At 34.2% G+C, this 19,971-nt stretch overlaps 1 protein-coding gene across 10 annotated transcripts; it reads right to left on the bottom strand.

Annotated features, from left to right (window-relative positions):
* Positions 1-602: 602 nt before the first annotated feature.
* Positions 603-17,743, bottom strand: LOC148273750 (heterogeneous nuclear ribonucleoprotein Q-like). 10 transcript variants are annotated; one of them, XM_088238257.1, is made up of 15 exons: positions 17,118-17,260; positions 16,468-16,614; positions 16,282-16,391; positions 15,906-16,099; positions 12,574-12,701; positions 11,806-12,047; positions 9,191-9,326; positions 8,333-8,466; positions 8,178-8,249; positions 7,944-8,093; positions 7,710-7,858; positions 7,553-7,638; positions 5,944-6,077; positions 4,755-4,935; positions 603-2,226 (listed from the first exon to the last, which is right to left on the bottom strand). In XM_088238257.1, the coding sequence occupies exons 2-15, from the start codon at positions 16,469-16,471 to the stop codon at positions 2,087-2,089; spliced, it is 1,860 nt and encodes a 619-aa protein (XP_088094383.1). In that variant the 5' UTR covers positions 16,472-16,614; positions 17,118-17,260; the 3' UTR covers positions 603-2,086. The 10 variants fall into 10 exon arrangements, with proteins under 10 accessions (XP_088094383.1, XP_088094381.1, XP_088094382.1 ...); XM_088238255.1 differs by lacking the exon at positions 9,191-9,326 and adding an exon at positions 9,624-9,759; XM_088238256.1 differs by lacking the exon at positions 9,191-9,326 and adding an exon at positions 9,624-9,759 and having other exon boundaries at positions 17,048-17,260.
* Between the last annotated feature and the right edge of the window lie 2,228 nt (positions 17,744-19,971).

The following is a 19,971-nucleotide window of genomic DNA, read 5'->3' on the forward strand; positions in this document are numbered from 1 at the left end:
TATAGGAGGTACGATTACTTTAAGTCACCCAATATGATGAATGTTAGAAATTTTATATGATATATTGTTCTGGAACGCCTGTGGTAAAGGCGCTACGGCACTTATCGTTTTATACATGCTCACAAAGTTAACGTAATTTGTAAATTATAATTCTGCGGGAAGATGACCTCCAGGAGCGGTGCGAGGCCCTACATTCCGATAACTTCTTCAGCTTTCATATTCTAGGTATTGTAAATTTGTAAGGAAACATTTTATACATTGGCGGCGAGCGCACCGCCCCTGGTGCATGCGTATGTGGTGCGCGTGGTGCGCGAGACAACTCACTCCCTCGTTTTATACCTTAGATGAGATGGCCGCGGGTTCGTAGAACACCAATTAATAAATTAATCATTATCACTCTAGGAAGACAAGTAAAGGAAATGTAAATTTGAGATTCATTAATCTTTAAGAATTCCCGCACTCAAATTGTGGAAAGCCGACACTGTTTAGCAGCTGTTCCAGTCTGCTATCTCATGCCCTTCCACTGACAAAATGTTGTTGATTGACAAAATGTAAGGATGGGAGAAGGAATGTTATATCTTGAAATAAATAAAACAATGAAATTGTAGTCCACATAAAAACTGTTTTATTAAGGTAAATCCAAAAATTAAAACAAAAAACGACAATTGACATTGTCACATGGCCGGAAACATTACTATAATATAGTATAAACTAAATTTTCACTCAGCATATCCTTATATTATATCTCTTAATAAAACGGGTAATCGGGCAAACAATATTAAATTAAGCAAAAGCAGGATACCATTTGAAATAATTACAATAATAATTTGCTGGATTAGCGATATTTTAGCTGTAAAATGATTTACAAATAATTCATTGAGAAAGTGATTTTTGTACAATTACAAACATTAGGTTATCAACAGTTTAGTAATAGTGAGAACACCTTACATGATCTATTTACTGCTAAAATACATCACATTTGCCAGGAATAAAATATATTTAATAACATATTCATATAAGAGTAACAGAACAGAATACTCTCGAGTAGAGTAAACAGTGCCACCCAATAACTAGGCCAACATTCAGTACAGTGCCGACAATTCGGGCAACTATGGAATTCCTCCATACTCTGTCAACATAAATCACTAAGAGTTAAATGAAAATTTAAGCTTAACAGGACACTTACAACCAAAATACTCAAATGGATAACATCCTACTAAAGATTTTTATCAGAATCAAATACAAAATTGAAAAACATGAAAGTCAAATGATTAAAAACACATATAATAGAAAAAGATTCCTTTTAACATAAGGAAGCGCAATGTAATGTAACCATGAACCTTGGATTGTTAACTTCAGCGGGTAGCATACCCCCTGCGTAAGTATAGTGCTTCTCCAGAACAAGGGGTGACCCGATAGCACTGCCAATCCCACCACCACCACTGGCTGGCACTCCTCCTCCACGTCACCGCGAGATCATTAACACAACTAAAGCATATCCGTGATAGGTGCCAACAACAAACACCAAATACAATTATAACAGCCAATAAATACTTATCAAAGAAAAATATTGCAACAAAATTTGATTAAGAAGTATTTTTTTATCATCGCCTATATTTCAACGCATTGTGATTTCACTCTTTTCCCCAAATTGACATTACGTTATATACATACAAACGAGAAGTGTAAGTCCTAACAGTAAACAGCGCAGTGAACCCACTTAACAAACAGGTGGGCGCGTGTCGCTGCGGCGGACCTTAAAGCTACACAAGCTATCACAACCCACCCACTCGGGCTCGGTCGGCGACCGCGGCCTTCATTCCTTCATTCCTTCCTTCCTGCTTTCTCGCTTTAAGCCATCACACTTTCCTTAATATTTAATATAAACAAACTCGTCCAAAATCATTCTAAGGCTGTGTTTGACACTAGTACGGAATTAAATATCGTATATCACGCAAACATTACGAAAATTACACATCTGAATACAAAATTGAGCTTCTGCTAAATTACAGCAACGGACACGAGTAAATGCGAAGAGAAGAATCGCAGAGGGGGGGAGCTCGGAGAGGTTCGGAGCTTCGTCAACCTAAGGCCAGGAGTCAAAGTCCTCGTCCCAACAACCCTCGGCCGGTAGAGGCTGCGATAGTACCGGGCCCCACGAGCTCCCGCTGCGGCGCTTCCTGTCTCCCCCTTGGTTCTGGTGACTCCCCTCCGACTTGCGTTTACCTGCGACAGGCGAGGGCACATTACTGGGACGGAACTTGCTGCGGGTGAGGGCACGAGACAACACATACCTGGTTCAGGCGGGAATGGGATCAGGCTGGGACTTGGGTTGTGGATTTAAACACAAACTTGTAGGTATACTGGAAACAGAAATGTATACTTATTCATCTTAGTTGTATGGAAACGTAATGTGTGAATCTACACTTTTTGTATTCAAAATTCTAACTTTGGTTATTTAGAGATATTTGATGCAACAAAATGAGAGTTATTAACTACAATACAGTAAAACACTGAAATGTTCAGGACCCATTTTTCGTCATACATTCTCATACAAATATTCCCCAATTAACGTTTTTTACGATTTTCATAACCCCATTTGATGTGTCAAAGAAGCCAAAATTATGTCATAATAATAATGCCCCGGCCGGCGCGTCACCGCGTGTCCACGCGAATGAAGAATAAAAACAGGTAAACAACTAATAAAGGATAAATTATTGTCTTATCCTAAATTCAAAGCAGGTGCAGTATAATTGACCTTTTTGTTTAAGTGTCTTCCTTTAGGGTTAGTCTTAGTTTTCATTTGAACAAAAACGTCATTTTGACTTGTAAAAATCATGATACACAGTTGACGAACGTTTAGAAACAATAAAGTTTTAATATCATTAAATTGCGGTGTTTAAAACATAACAATAGAAATATTTAAAATTATAAAAAAGATGGTTTAAAAAGCCGCGAACTATATGGCAGTTGTGTTTAGTGATGCCAAGTGATAAAAAATAAAATCTCCCAACATTTAGGAGAAAAAATATTTTATGTTATTTTATGCAAATTCAAAATTCTATTTTCGTTTTTTTTTATTTGCACATAAAATAATTTTAACATGCTGTTTTTAAATCAAATAACAAACAGATTACATAATATTGTTTGAAAAAATATGAAAATATTTTTAGTGAAATCATTGAAAGTAGGTAAAAAAATTATTGTCAATTTCCACTTATCACCGTTTTTACAATTTTTCTGGAAGTATAGCGCGTTTACCTCAGTTTTACACTTTTTTTTCTTGCTCCCTTGAAAAGTGTAAAAAAGGGGTTTTACTGTATTTATAACCTATAAATAGAGTGATCCGCAACATCTTCATCAAGTTTGCTACCAATAAGGATTTAGCGACCAGTGATGGTAAAATCCAATAATAATAAATAATTTTCTTGGACAAAACAATGCCAACATATACTTATATTATAAAGTTTCAGAGAAGTTTCTCTCGAGGTGACTCTTGCCTTACGCACAGAGGGTTCCGGGTTCGATTCCCGGTGAGACCGATAATTAAATGTGATTTCCTCAGGCCTGAATGTTTTGTGCTGTAATTCACCGCCGTAATTTGGCCTCTTGGCCCTCTTATCAATCATATTGCATTACCAAATGTTGAATGGAATGAAGTTAGCGACCCCTTTAAAATAATAAACACAAAAAACAGATCCTCGTTAGTAATATTGTAGTTCATTTATGATAGCTATTTTTCCACCCATAGTAAATCATATTTTTGCTTAATATTATCGCTAATTATTTTTTATTTATTAATAATATATTTATTATCATACAGAAAAATAATAATTGAATAATATTGTTTATGCTTTAATTTATGACTGCTTAAAAAATTCAGAGGTATAAAAAAAATTAATTTAAAAAAGTAACCTTTTTTAAATCTTACATTCGGCAAATGGATAGACGCCACAAAATACAGGAAAAAAGAAACAGAAATTGTAGCACTCTGCCGAATAAAGAACATTACCTTTTAATTTATATTTTGCGTCACCTACCATAAACTTTTAAAAATATTGTTTCATAAAGCAAGCAAAAAAATAATTGCAAATGCCGTCTGCATATTTATAGAATATGTAATATGATAAATGTGGTCTACCATTGACAGTAACACTTATAGGAGAGATGTGTAAAAAGGTATCAATTTTAGGCATAAAAGTATCAAAACAAATTTGAGATGATTAATTTGGTAATCTACCGGTGATTTTCATTTCATATACAGTGATTTAAATTTAAGAAAACATCTTAACCCTTCATAGGTCTGTGGCAAATATACGTGCCACTTTCAACAAAGATCTTTACTAATTTCCATCTAAAATTATGTTTATGTACTTGTTTCGTTAGGTAAACAGACAGTGGTCAATATAAATGTCATTTTTGGTACAAATTGAAACCGGTGGTGCAAGTGGTGGCAAAAACAAAATATGTGTCACTTATATTTGCCACCGAACATCCCCCAGAAAATTATAAATTACTGTGTTAATATTAATAAATTAACCGAATAACATCTATTGTCAAGTTTCAGCATCATTAAAATTATAACATCTTATAAAATACAAAAATTATCTTGTTGTGTAACGAAGAATGAATTACGGGTAACACAACTAATTTTTTTTTTTTTACTGGTGCAACTGGTAAAGTAGGGGTAATGTTACAGAGAGCTGCCACCATGTGTGACGTTCACGTCTGCGTTGTGATGGTAAATTACAAACCTGGTAAATTTCCCTTGGCGCGAGGATTGCCAGTGGTGCGGGCGATAGTGTGGGCCGGGGGGCCACGCTCTGCGCGGGGTGTTCCAGGGCTGCGCTCCGCCCCCGCCGCCCCCCGCACTCCCCGCGCCTCCCCCGCCCCACCGCCCCCACGGCCCACCCGAGCTCCAGCCCCACGTCCACCCTACACACACACACGCACATTATACTATACTCACTTATGGAATCTTACAAAATACTAATTTATTGAAGAAAGTATCGTTTTTTGACAGAAACTAATTTTAACCCAACAAAAATATGTTCCAAATAATATGTTGACTACTATTAATCAGATAAAAATATCTATAATTTATGGCTACATAGCTACATATTATGTAGATGGAAAGGCAGAAATGATAATGTAACGTTGGTTAGAATTTAGAAAATACTAATTTAGTCCTAGTGCCAAATTTAATAATAATATGCTTACCAAAATATCCTGTAATAAAACAATTAAAAAGTAAAAATCTGGGTAGGTAATATTGCAGAAAACAGTAAAATGGTTCATGATGTTAGTAGTAAATTTGTTAAAACAACATAAAGAAATGAATATGACATTAAAACAGAGTGTAAAATAACATTAGCGACAAATGAAAAAAAGCATTAATAAGCGAAGCGGGTTATGAACTAAAGGGGTGGGGGGAGTTATGAAAGCAAATGTTAGTAAAGCAGTTTAAATCCATTTAACGAACAGTAAAATAACCCAAAATAGTTTTGTTCACATCATTTTAAGTTTTGGTGACACTGATCGCTGATCGCTGATCGGATCACCTTTAGTGAAGTGTAGAGACCGGGCGCAGTAAGGGCATAATGCTGTTTGTCTATATTTCAACTATTGCATGAAATGAGTAAATGGATAATTGATGTAAGAAGCTCGTAAAGGGTGTCAAGCTGGATGGTTGCAGCTGTCGAATCGTAAGAATATCGAGAGTCAAGACAAGAATATATTCTCGCGCGAACCACCAACATCTGCAATCATCTGAAATGACACCCGACTAAAAGTCCTCGCAGGCAAAACAAAAGTTAAATTATCCGATAAATTTAGTAGGCCAATCGTTAAAAAAATCAACAACGATAAATAAAAAGAAGGAAAAATAAATTTTGCAAATATAACAAAAGTGAAATTAAAGTATAGGGGACATAGTAAACCCACCGGTGGAGGCCTGCTGCGAGCTGACTGCCCTCGGGCGGGCGCCCCGTAATCAAAATACAACTCATCGTAGCCGTAATACGGCTCTGTGTAGCCACCTCGGTACACTCCGTACCCGTAATAGTCGTAATCATAATCTATAAACACACACAATTAGTACGGGGCCTGCTCTGCCAGTCTACCGCTACTGCCTACTTCTTCTCGCCTCACCACTCGACCACTTATTCTTATTAGTAACAACATATGAAACGTGCAATCACTACTCACGCGTACCGATATTCGCTTCATTCAACTCATTGCCCAAAAGTACATTTCAATAGAAATCAACATTTTATTTATAAAACTTACATTCATATTTTCTGTCCTAAAATTATTTAACAAGTATTTTGAAAGAAAACATCACACTCAACATGCTGTTGTTAGTGACATTACCCATTAATGTTTAAATCTTAGTCATCAGTATTAACCCCTTTCTTTTTTTCTTCTTGTATCCTATAGGATACATATGATCTCTTTTTACCTTATTAACTAAAAAACTAGTAAAACAGCATTCAGTTAAATTTTATTGCTTTACCATATTTTTCATTCTTAGATGCATTATCACAATCCATAACAAGCTTCGATTGAAACAAAAAGATTTTTTTTTTGTTTGAGATTCTTGAGCCTTTTCAACTATTAAGTGTAAAAAAATATTTTTTCATTCTGCCAAGATAAGGGTTAAGGTAATTACCATTTTCATGGCAAATCTTAAAAATTATGCTGTACATTTTAAATTACGGGTTTATTACTAGTTTATTTAATAAGGTGGGTGTATTCTAATGCTCAGGTTCAAGAATGCTTTGGAAAATTGTTAATATATTTGAAAATTACATGGTATGACAAACAATTAACAATAAATTGAAACTATTGCTAATTACCCGACCAGGGTTATGCACCTTAAAAATACATTCATTAAATAATGTTTGGTGCAGACCAAATATCTAGTAGACCCCATGAACAGACTTCAGTTCAGGCTAGCAATACAAACCATAACCACTGTCCGACACCCAAAAATACAGATAACAAACACCGAGCCACACATTAAGGACAAACAGGAGAGCATGCAATTTCTGTGGAATAAAAGATTTTTTTAAATGCTCCGAGGAAACAAAGAAAATGTGGTAAGACAATTATTTAAAACTGGATTATTTTATTTCAGTTATAATAAATACGCAATCTTCTTATAAACTGTATAATAAATAAATAAAGTATAGGTTTCGTTAGATTATGTAACATTTTTGTCAGATTGTACTTTTAATTTTAAATTGGTTAACTCTAAAAACATAATTATGTACAAATGCATAACATAAATGAATACATAAAAAAAAATCTTTTTATCCAGAAAAATAAATCTTAACCAATATCCTAAGACCGACTCACACACATAAGTATATTTGGGAAGTTACTGTTATATTAGCATAGATATAAGAAAAGCGAGCAAACAGCGATGGAGAGAGATCAATTGAAAGGGTCCTTCATCTGAAAAAAGAGGGTTAAAGGTGAAAACACCAGATTAGTGGGCGGCCAAGGCGGGGTGATAAGGGACAACCGGTGCGGGTGGGGTAACACTTACCGTACTCCTCTCTCTCTAGCGGGCCGCGGTGTGCCGGGGGGCGCCCTCCCCTACCCAGTCCTGCACCCACTCCTGACGGCGAACACCTGCAACACCACCCGATGGTCAGTACCAGCTTCCCACACTTGTTCCCGTCACTTCCGCTCGCTCTACTTACCCGCCTCCTCTCCCATGGAGCATTTGCATCATTCTTCTTTCTCTAGCGCGTAACATTTCTTCTTTCTTTTTCTTATCAGATGGTGGCTTGGCTAATGAGACCTCTATGTGTGCGCCTCCCATGTCTTTCCCATCGAGATCTCGCATTGCCTACGAACCGATATGTAAAAGTCACATACTATTCTCGATCAATAAAACAGAAAATTAGATTTGTTTATCACGATCACAGCCTTACCTTGACAGCGCAATCTCTGTCTTCAAAATGAACAAAGGCGTAATCTTTTAATTTTTTTACTCTTTCAACTTTTCCGTAGCCTTCGAACACATCTTTTAATGTTTCTTCGGTAGTATCTTGAGTTAGATTTCGAACATACAGAACTTTTACCTAAAGGAAAAAATTATAATATTAGTAATTTTGGATATGACAAAATGAAAGACACACTAAAGGTTTTAACATCGGCCAGTTTACCTTGCTCATGGTCTGTTCATCGGGTTCCTCTTGTGGGTCAGCCCAATCAACAATAATGTCACAAGTCCAAACCTAAAATTTGACATTCATCATAATTCAATTTGAGTTTCAAGTTTACTTGTAACACTGAGAACCAAATTTAAAAACCAGAATACCTTAAATCTGCCTGATCCTAGTCGTCGTTTGGCCAATGAGGCTTGTTTATGTGACTCATATTCGAGGAAACAAAATCCCCTATTTTTCTTCTTATCATCAGGAGAACTGTATATTATTACATCCATCAGACCAGCTGCAAATATTGGATTCGTAATACAGAAGTATATCTAATAAGTTACGATGGTCTTCAACACATAAAAGGGGCCCAAAATGTCCCGGGTATAATGAATATTTATGTGAAAAATAATAAATCATGCAAAAAAGTGTATTCTAAATATGAAATTGATATAAATATACTTTACATTATATTTGATATCTTAGTTGACTCGAGAATTTAAAAACCAATCGATCCATATTCAATTATTAAAACATGTAAATATTTTTAAGTATATAATGAAAAAATAAACAGTATGCATGGTATTGTAGGAGAAAAATAAGACTGAGAAGAGAAGTAATACAGGCGTGATGGGCGTGGAAAATACAGATCTTTCCCAAAAACCACAAACCATGAAAATACTTTGCCCGCATGTTCCAGAAACAGCGAGAAATTGTTTTAGCGTAGTGAGAAAATATTGGGCTTTCAAACAGAGAAAAGGTAAATCTATTTTCAATAAACCTACCAAAATTGTATGATTAAAAAGAGTTTTATTTATTGTGTAATTATTTGTTTGAACAAAAACAATCAAAAAGAAAAATGAAAATGAAATAACACAACATCGAGATAAAGATTGTAGTACAGTTTCTGCAGTGATAGCAGTTCATACCATATATTGAATAAATTGATGGCAGAGTAAAAGATAATCTAGCTATAAACCAAGAGGCCAAATAATTTCTTATTAATTGCTAAAGAAACTTACGTGCATGCCTAGTAAACTCTTCAAATAAATCGTCTCGATCTCGATTCTTTGGGATATTTCCCACAAACAAACGATGGTTGTTAAATGAAACTGTAACGCCAATCTTTTTGCCCTTTCGAATTTCGTAATCATTCAGCTGTAAGAATAATTTGGAAGGAGAACAGCCAATTGAGACCGCTCGGTAGCTCTGGTGGAGGGCGCGGGAGGGGCGAGGTGGGACGGGGTATGTTGCCTCTGTGCCGAGCCCCTTCTCGGTTGTTAGTGGCGTAGGCGTCAGGCGGGACACGGATGGTTAATTCCCAACACCTCGGTATTACTCGCCAGTGAGGACGAGGGGCAAAGAGCAGAGGCAAACAGAGAGAAAACTCAACAGACAGGAAGAGTGACGACCAAACTGATCAGTAATAGTTTCAATAATTTAGATAAACTTTACCTGCTAATTTACCAAACTCCTCCAGTATCTCCTCTTTGCCTTTCAACTTAGGTATGTTGCCCACGAAAAGTCGTAGATTCGGAACGCTAATGTTTATTTTCAGACTCTTGCCCGGCTTTATTTCGTGATTATCAAGCTGTGGGAAAACATAATGCCAAATGTTTCTTTAATCAATTTTATAACTCATCTCTAGGACTATTAATTTGTTCATTGTATGTATTGCTTTCCGGTGAGCGAGATCAGTTTGAAATAAACGGTACAAGGCAGTATACCAATATTAAAGACCATTTCAAACCAAATAAAATGTGGGAATAAAGAGCTCATACCAAATTATACGGAAAGGTTGTGGTTCATAAAATAAGTTAAGAATTATATACGAAATTAAAAAAGGGAATTTGAAGCAATGGGAATCAATCGCCACTGGTATCCTAACTTTACAGTTAGTACTGCGAGTAAAACTTTGTATTTTATAATCAGAGCATTGTTGCATATTTAGTAGACAAAAGTGGCAATGGATTCGCATCAAGGATATAGAGTCTTTAATTTTGCTATGTTTCAGAACAATTTGTTTGTTGCACCATCCTAAAATAGTAAAAAATTTAGAATTCAGCCAGCGTAACGGGCGTAGTAGCAAAGAGGAGAGCCTGTAATCAATTTAGAATGTAACCAATTTCATGCCAATAACCGCAACACCCTGGAAACTTAGATCAGTTTGCTAGTGAATAGATTAATAATACAGACAACATTCACAATGTAAAGTAAAAACAAAAGATGGTACAACATAATAAATAAATAGGGGTTATTTGATTTAGGAACAAAGGAAGGCAAGCGAGGCTGCATTATTTTACAAGGAACCATTCTAAACAAATTAACTATAAGAGATTTTGGAAAAAAATCAATACCAAAACGCTAGAAAATTTAAAAACAAATTATTCATTTGGAAACACCCCTTTTGGAAGAAATATCAAATATATGTAATTCAGGAAAATATAAATTATTATTGAAAAATATGCAAATAAAATTTCATTAATACTTTAGCGTTAGAAACCTTCAAATTTATATCTTATTTTGTTAGGTATTATAGTAAATCATATAAAATCGTATAAAATAAGATACATATTTTAGAGGTCAGTTCAAATTTCATCCTAGTTTATTGTTCAATACTTAAATTGATTTTGTAAGAAAAATTAATTTTAAAAAATAATGGTCAAAATGAACTACATAAAATGAAGATGAAAATAAAAATAATAAAAATGTGCGTAACTTTTCTACTGTTTTTATTCAAACCTTTGAGCACTTTCATAAAACATCTAGAGACTAAGTGTGCTAAATAAATTAATGATCTTAACAAAAACAGTAAAAAAAATACCAAGAATTTTCATTTTTGTTTAAACATATTAAAAACAATTTGCAATAATTTTGAAATTCCATCAGTGTCGACCAAAAATATACATTTAACACTACTTGAGAAATTCCCATAAGTACCTATCTAAGGACTCGATTCGACATCTTTGGCTATGAGACAGTCTGGATAGAATTTCCTACTACTATGCATTTTGTCATGCACAGTAAAATTTTTGTACCATTTCAATTATGCTCCATTCAAATATATTCAATGAAAAACGGAGCTAACATTTTAGATAAATGAAGTGTAGCATTTTTATATATTATTCATGCTAAATAAATAAATATTTAGCTTTCAGTCTTACTACAATTCAAATCCCAGTATGTTGGATTAAATACCCTCGCGGCTAACCAATCAAACATCAGTCCCAGTATACTTGATGTGTAAATACTTTATTTTAATCCACATAAAATTTCTGAAAAGTTTTGTAATTTGCGGAATAAATTATAATTAAATATATTATTTTTATAATATATAGTATAATTTAATCACTCGAATGTTTACTTCAAGATAAATTTATTTTGTTTTGTATTATTTTTATATATGGATGCATGTTTTCTTTCATTTCCGTTTTTGTAAATTTCATTTAGCTATGAAAAAATCCTACAGCTAATACTTTATTAAACCTGTGTCCACATCAATGTAAAAATAGATGCGAATATGAAATAACAGATATCTGAAGCGAGATGAAGTAAACAGGCGAGTGGTTAAATGTATTCAATATCTAGTTGTATCTGAACATAGAAAGCTGAAGACAAACGAAGTATTGTACTTTACCTCTCGGACGGCATTTTGGGCTGCATCGCGTGTAGTAAATGTTACAAATGCATAACCTCGGTTGGTTCCTGTCATGGGATCCATCATGAGGCGGAGATCCCAGATCTTTCCGCAGTTCTCAAACAGAGGAATCAGTTCATCCTCATACATGTCCTTAGGGATCTTCCCGCAGAATATCTCGCACCCGGCTCCCGGAGTAGAGCCCTCCCAACCGGGTGGGGGACCTCCGTACTTGCGTTGACCTGACGATTAACACGGAGCTTTTAGAATAACGCTTTTTACAATATGTATTATTTATTTATCTTGTGTGTTAAATGTGAGTTTATATTTGAGTAAATTTTCAAACCGTCTCAAATCAAAATTTATACATTTCAAAGTAACAATGCCATTGTAATCACAACTATAAGCTGCATAACTAGCGAGAAATTTTGTTCAGTGACTATATTATTCTTCAAAATGCCCTGAAAAATCCTTATTTCAATGAGCATTTTGAAGATGGCAAATTACCAAAATGTATTTAATTGATCTGATTGCACGACTCTGAATTGAATTGAATGATTTGGATAATACTATCCATATATACTACCAGAATTCAACTTATATTTTTTTCCTGAGAAAAATATGATGACAAGATCCAGCATCCCTGCTAGAAATAATGATGGACACAAGAATAGATAATAATTATATTTCTCAAGGTGCAAGTAGCGCAAAAATTGTTTTTGAACTCATTATATTTTAGGGGTGTACGAGAAAGATGACATAACTAACCTGTAGTGACATCGAGCGTGTATCCGGTGCGTTGAAGAATTTGCTTTATCTTATCATCATCGGGTCCTTTGGCCGGAATTACGGGAGCCACTCCTGGGCCACCTTGCTGCACAGCCCGAGTCTTTTGTCTTCAATCAAATGCAACTTTATTTGGCAACAATATTTTAAGAACGTTGAAATAATAGGGTGTTAAGTAAAAAATTATGATGGTAACTGTATTTTTTTTCTGTGCGACACCGAATGAATTTTCCACAAAGGTTTCAAACATCCATATTTAGAATTACCTAAAAACGAGACATTTCGCACCCTATGGTACGAACGACACGTATTACACCGCGCCATATTTGTACGCAATGTTTATTAGAAGCGTTTGGCGAGCATGTGTAATGTTAAAATGACATGATGATAACAGGAGTTGTCTTGTATGCGCTATTATTATTATTATTATATTCAGCACTATAAAGTGCTGAAAATTATAAATGAAAAGTAGTTTTTTTTTTTGATATAATTTTTTGCATAGGGATAGCCGGAGAGGTGGGAAGTGAAATGGGACACATATTTTTTATCCTGAATTAAAAAAAGTACAACAAAAAGAATATTAGTACATTATTTGAAAATGAGTAGGTGGATAGGTGGTATGGCAGAAAGAATCGATTTGAAATTAATTCTTAAAGTTTCTATAATTTACTTGCTTTACCTATGGTTAGTTTAGTTTGTTTTTCGTTGATGTTTTGTAGTAGAATTTTGGATTTGTGAACAGAATAATGAAGCTTTATCGCCACAGACAAACACAAAAAATCATTATATTTTTTTCATAGTCATAGAAAATAAGGTAGACTGGCAATCGATCCAAGCTCGAAAAAAACATATTATTCCATAGGGAAAATTATTATTGGTAAATGACAAAACTGATAAATTAGTTAACTAATTTCTCCCTTATACAATACGAGCTAAGCCTTGGGTAAAGACAAGTATTCAATATACTGTTATATAATGACTTCGCCAAGGCCTTTGATACTGTCGACCATGATGTCTTATTAAATAAGCTGTATGAGATCGGTTTCTCGGATGGTATGTTAAAATTAATGGCGAGCTACCTCCAAAACAGAAACCAATACGTCTCCTACGGTCTATTCGCGTCAGAGTGTTTCCATACTTTCTCGGGTGTCCCGCAAGGCTCTAACCTGGGTCCATTGTTGTTCTCAATTTTCATTAATAATATTAAAAATGTAATTTTGAACTCGCGTTTTCTGTTGTTTGTGGATGACTTAAAATTGTTCTTAAAGGTGACAACTTCTGACGAATTTCGTCTTCTCCAAGCGGATATATCTAATATATCTGAATGGGGAAGGCGAAACAAACTTGGGTTTAATGTTTCCAAGTGTTCGGTCAAGTCCTTCACTAGGGCCCAAAAAACTCTTTTTTTTCGCTACAAAATGAATGACCAGAATCTGATACGAACATCGAATGTTAAGGATCTGGGCGTTAGATTTGTAAGCACTCTGACATTTCATGAACACATAGAGACAATCAGTGGTGATGCATTGAAGATGTTAGGATTTGTTCTGCGTACTGCCAGGGTTTTCGAAAATACCCGCGTACTGAGAACTCTTTACAACTCCTTGGTGCGAAGTAGACTCGAGAGTGGCTCGATGATTTGGGGGCCACATGAACTGAAGTACTCTCTTATGATAGAGAAAATCCAAAAGAAGTTTCTGAGATATCTCTACATGAGAGAGTGCGGGTATTATCCTTGGCTCTACCCGACCGAGTTTCTCCAGGGTATGCTTGGCTACAACAGTTTAGAGACTAGAAGAAATGTGTATTTGACTACACATTTTTATCGATTGTTGCGCGGTATGATCGATAATTCTGAAATTATGATGAGCATTGGTTTGTATGTTCCTGATAATTACCTAAGACAGCGTCAGCATAGATTGTTTCAGGACCAACCTGCCTATGGTTATGCCTGTTGGAAGGGCTACCGCTATGCTGAACAACATCGCTCTGGATATTGATCTGTTCCATGTATCCGAAGGGGTTTTCCGGAGCAGGATTCTTCGACTACTTTGACATAAGTCTCTTTCATGTATTTTTTTTTCTTTTTTATAATATGTACGTATTGAATATATTTTTGTAATGTATATGTTATATTTAAAATAAATAAATTGAATTGAAAAAATTTAATTGAATTGAAATACTTAAATGTTATTCCTAATTTGTGAAAATACTCTATTATAGATAAGTGCGGGATTTAACCTTCATCAAGATTGAAAGAGTTGGAAAAGCTTTTTAAGAAAGGAATAATATATTACTCTAGGCATTTACAAAGCTAATGGCCTGTTGTAAGAAGATGAAAGAATTTAAAAAATAGGGATGGACGTATTGCAATAGAGATGGAGAACATTTTAGATAAGGAAATGTGGAAGACTAGGCATTTGCAGGGCTTATGCCTTGTCTTAGATTTCCGTATTATCCATCACTGGGGGTGAAATCCAGTCATTGTCTACAAAAATTTAGACAAACTAAAAATATTGTTAAATACGAAGAATTTAAACACAGATATAAGAATGCTATAGATTATGTAAAATTATTAATTTAACCAATGACGTGATATTATAAGCCTAAATGCCTCGACTCTTATAATTTAAAAATTATCATTTTCATTCCTGCTAAGGCATCTGTTACTGTTTATCTTTTTATTTACGTATTTTTTGGCATGGAAAAATGTCAATAGGAATCAAACCCCGAAACCCTCATGTGCGTGGCAAGTGCATAGACCACTTCACCACGGATGATCTATAAAATTGAGAAAAAACTTTTTATCACACTTCTAGAACTTTGAGATTTGAAAAGAATAAATATTTGCAAAATTTTAAAACATAAACTAAAAGTTGTCTTACATACATTTTTATTCAACGAAATATTTGCATTCTTATAATTTATCCAAATATTTCAATTTCAAGGCCCACTTTCAACGAGTTGTAAATCACTCGGTATTAGAAAATTGGAATCACGTTAGGGTGGAGCGGGGTTTGAATCTCGGACCCCTGATTTGTGAGTCCGCGACATGAGCCACGGGACCACAACCCGATTTATTTTATTTGTTCACATTATTTACTGAAACATTTCTAACATCATCGATAATACAGATAAGACTTCATGGAATATTATTGCTAATCACTAAACCTATAAGTTTTAGTCAATATACTAATATAATGATACGTGTTTAAGGAAATCTTTTATAATTTTCAAAAGTTATGAAAAACAGAATGAGCGTACTGTGTAAAAAAGGGCCAATGTAATTATAAAAAATTCAGTTATCAGCTTACCTATAAGTCTTCATGACGCCACAGAGATAGGCACTTTTATTGGAAACGTGTTCCAGGTTAGATTCCAGGAATTGGCCAAGAACATTTAAAGCCCCTTCTACTGGGAACTCTATCAATGCATCCAGAGCTCTCTCATCTAACTCAATGTGAGCTAACTTACCAGTCTTATAAATGTCATCCAACTTTATGGCAACCTAAAAAAAGGGCGATATAGCTATCATTGGATTCCAGTTGGATTCTACATTGATACAAATCTGGTTGGTTTTTTACTTCAATGTGAAACATTCCTATTTTTTATCTCTTTATTTATGAGTACACAATTTAAGTATTAAAAATGATAAAAATAATTTGGCAGTTAAAACTGCCATGTACATACCTTAGTGTCTAAACCATACTCTAATAGTTTGTTAAAGTCTGGAGTGCGGATATCACAGTCTTGTCCGGTTACTTCTAAGGACACTTCTCCATTACCCTCCGCCATAGCAACTGAAAAAGAACTCGAATTATTATCATGTTACACTAAAGGTGTTAACACTTTTTTTTAGTTTGGCCAGTTACTCACCCATCGGATTGGAAACAAATTTGAATTTGAGGGTTCAACAAAAAAATATGGTGAAATATTATGAAAATATAACACGAAAGAAGTCGAGAAAAAATATTGAATTACGTTTTTAGATTTTCACGAACGTATCAATTTCGACGAAAAAAACTAGTGAGAAAAAACAATATGTGCCGAACCAAAATCGCAATGTTCAAACATGGAATGCAACAAAGAACAAATTATTTTAAAGATTTTAAATCCACACAAAGTAGGAATATTTGTAGGTACTTAAAATACATTATCTGCCTTTATAGGATTGTAACTAAAGGAGCCTAACAATAGACACTGAACGTAGGTATAAGATTAAAGAAGCTATTTTCGCGGTCATTGACCGGAACTGCAAACGAGTAAACAACGACTGTCTGCCCGCCAAGAGTAGATAATTTTGCAAAAATACACCCTTTTTAAAACTCGAATAAAAGAAATCAGAAGATTCCGCTTAGTTTCAAATAAAAATATCTTATTAGCATAAAATTCGCGAAAGAAATTGCACGACGTTCAAAAACTGCATGCACTTAATGCAACTTCGATCGACACCAACCGGCCGGCGGATGCACCGAAACTTTATTCAAACATTTGACGTAAAATAACTCTTTGAAAGCTACACAAACATTTTCCATAACGTAAAAATACACAACACATAAAAAACACTGCAACTTTAATGAATAATCAAAACATATAATGAGATATTCACCTAAAAACCTATCTCTATCTATGTCAACCGTGCACACAAATGGCGGCACCGGACAACGTCAACGTGATCGGCGCTACGGGGTTCTCAAAATGACGCTCAAGGTGCCTTGCGATTTCAGTGCATTCTTTCCAAACTTTGTTTAATACTTTGGCACAACGAGGTATTTTTAGATTTTATTTGTCTCTAGCACTTTTGAAACTCCGCACAACTTTTCAAAATTAAATTATACTAATGTCCGAGAAGTTTCGCGTAAATCTTTGATTCGCAAAGCATATTTTTGCAAATTCGCACAAACTACATACCGTTAATATTCGCGAACCATTCTGATAATTGTCCGATTAGAAACTAATAAGTGCACTATTTATTCATGTCGTATTATTTTTTTACGGTAAAATGTCTAAACGGTTTGTTTTTACGGAATTTAATCGCGACTGATCGCAGAAAACTTTCTCTCCTATTGAAATGAACACACGATTGAATTTAAAAGCGCGGCAGAATTTCGACGACTATCGGCCTCCACCTATATGCAAATTTATCTCGGGTACCTGCTGGCATGTTTGTTTCATTGTCCGCTTGCAAAACGCAGCAGTTAAACGAGGGGGGACGTGAGATATTCATGTTTTAGGGTGGAGTCTCTTTGCAAACGCTTTTGTTGCATGAAGTGCAATGTCTGCAGCTAGATCTTGTAGACTTCGTCGGGTCAATTATTATTCATTTACATAATATATGTATCTTGTCTTTTAAAGCAATATTGGCGATTCATAAAAATATTCATTATTGTGAATACCAACTTGTAAATTAAAGCTTAATATATTTTTTAAACTTCTGAGATTGAAAGTACCATAGCACTCACATAACAGGTTACATTGATTTGAAAAAACTTTGCATTTTAAGTATAAGAAGGTCATTTACAATGACATTCAAATTTACCTGGTTTGGAAGACGAATCACAATAATTTTGCGATAGGTATCAAACGCTAATAATTAATAGTATTACATGCGTACTTAGGTAGGTATATTAGTTTTATGAAACATTTTTTTTATGTAATTAACTGTTTCAAATTACTGGTTATTATATTACGCACTATGGCACTTTTAGCGTACAGATTTTATCCGGAAAACTTTAATTATAATTTACAATATTCAACTTTAAATTTATTTTTCAAATTATATATTTTATTACGTGGTTTTGGTTTAAAAAATAACGTATTATTCAAAATAATTATTTATTTACCGTGATCTTAAAAACGTTAGACATGATAAAAAATATTTTAAATTTGTCGGGTGATAATGTTAAACGCTACATTGCTAAACTCTTTAGACACTATTCGTCTCATCTTTAGGGTGGATTTTTTTGTTTGTTCACACGGAATCCGGTTAGAACCCCCCTTTTTAAAAGCTTATAATGACTGCATTATCTCTGCAATTCATTCAAAGAAAATAATGGTGGTTTGAAGAATCATACTTATTAAGAATTGTACAAAAATATTCTAGACATCCAGTAAAAAAAATATGTACCAATGCCTAACCGGCGTAGTAACATTATATTTGAAGGAAAATGTGTTTTCTTTGATAAGAGTGTATTTTTAAGAGCTCAACTCGCATTCCGCTCACACACCTACTTGCATATTATATTGTACATACATAGTTAAAAATAAAGTAATGTTCGTTTGGTCTGTACGTATGCCGGAATTATCCCAGGCGAGCTCTATCAACATAAATTCATTCTTAGCACACGTGCACATACATATACAAATGATGGAATATACAATGTAAAAAAATGCTATCGTGTTATGCGTCAGCAGAATCTTTCGAAAACGCACAACTAATTCAGCGTGGGATACCCACCCAACGTCAAAAAATCAAGAAATGTACTTAGCGGAACATTACTCACTAAACGAAACATTAATTTATTCGCGCTCCTACATAAAATAAATCCTGTGATGGCATGAAAAAACGAGATCCATATGGCGAATTCCGCACGGTTACTGTAACATAACCTCTAATTCGCAATTTATTAGCGCGCATTGTTCACGCAAGCTAAAAGCAGTGCTACGCCATCGTGCCACGCCAGTGCAATTTTTATTTCTCTCTAAATGCACCAAGTGCAATCATGTGCACCTGATTACACAAACGTAAAAGTTTCAAAACTTTTATCTCAATTAAGGTGGTAGCATTGTCACAATTTATAATGATACCAGTAAAAATAAAAGGTAAAACCAGTAAGGATTTTTAGGAGTAAATATGATTTGATTGGGCGTAGGCAGTCTGACTTGTTTTCAAAAGGTTGAGTTAAATCATGAACCGTTTGACAATAAATGCTTTTATACTAGTGTATGTACTTATATTTTATAATAAATATTGTAGTATAGGTATTTTAATTATTTTTAAATAATTATTTTTTTAAGATTTCAGTAAACGTACCATTCATTCATTTCACCATTCATTCATTCATTGCGCAATCTGAATTTTACGTTAATAACAACGTATTTACAAACAAAATGTAAGCTTATAAATGACATTGATCTAACTTATGATTTATATTTTTAGCCATTCCACTCGCAAACAATATGTTTGCAGAAATTAGATTAAAAATAGTTTTTGGTAATACCTAAATCCCCCAGATGTAAGTATAAAAATATTCTTACACGAATATTCTAGTAAGATTCCATTGTCTTGTTTTCAATTAATTTATTTATGTTAGTTACAATGAGAACATTACAGAGTATTCAATTTATTCTCAAAACATTACAAAATACAAATATTAGATT

This window comes from Micrasema longulum, unplaced genomic scaffold (genome assembly GCF_059751315.1).
Source record: "Micrasema longulum isolate JH-2025_06_02 unplaced genomic scaffold, ASM5975131v1 h1tg001846l, whole genome shotgun sequence".
NCBI classification, from domain to species: Eukaryota; Metazoa; Arthropoda; class Insecta; order Trichoptera; family Brachycentridae; genus Micrasema; species Micrasema longulum.

Excerpts from the sequence above, each read along its gene's own strand:
- LOC148273750 (XM_088238257.1), bottom strand. Across the intron at positions 12,702-15,905 it reads GGCGTCATGAAGACTTATAG|ACAAAAGACTCGGGCTGTGC; the intron begins GTAAGCTGATAA and ends ATTTGATTGAAG. Across the intron at positions 4,936-5,943 it reads CTCGCAGCAGGCCTCCACCG|GGTGGACGTGGGGCTGGAGC; the intron begins GTGGGTTTACTA and ends GTGTGTGTGTAG.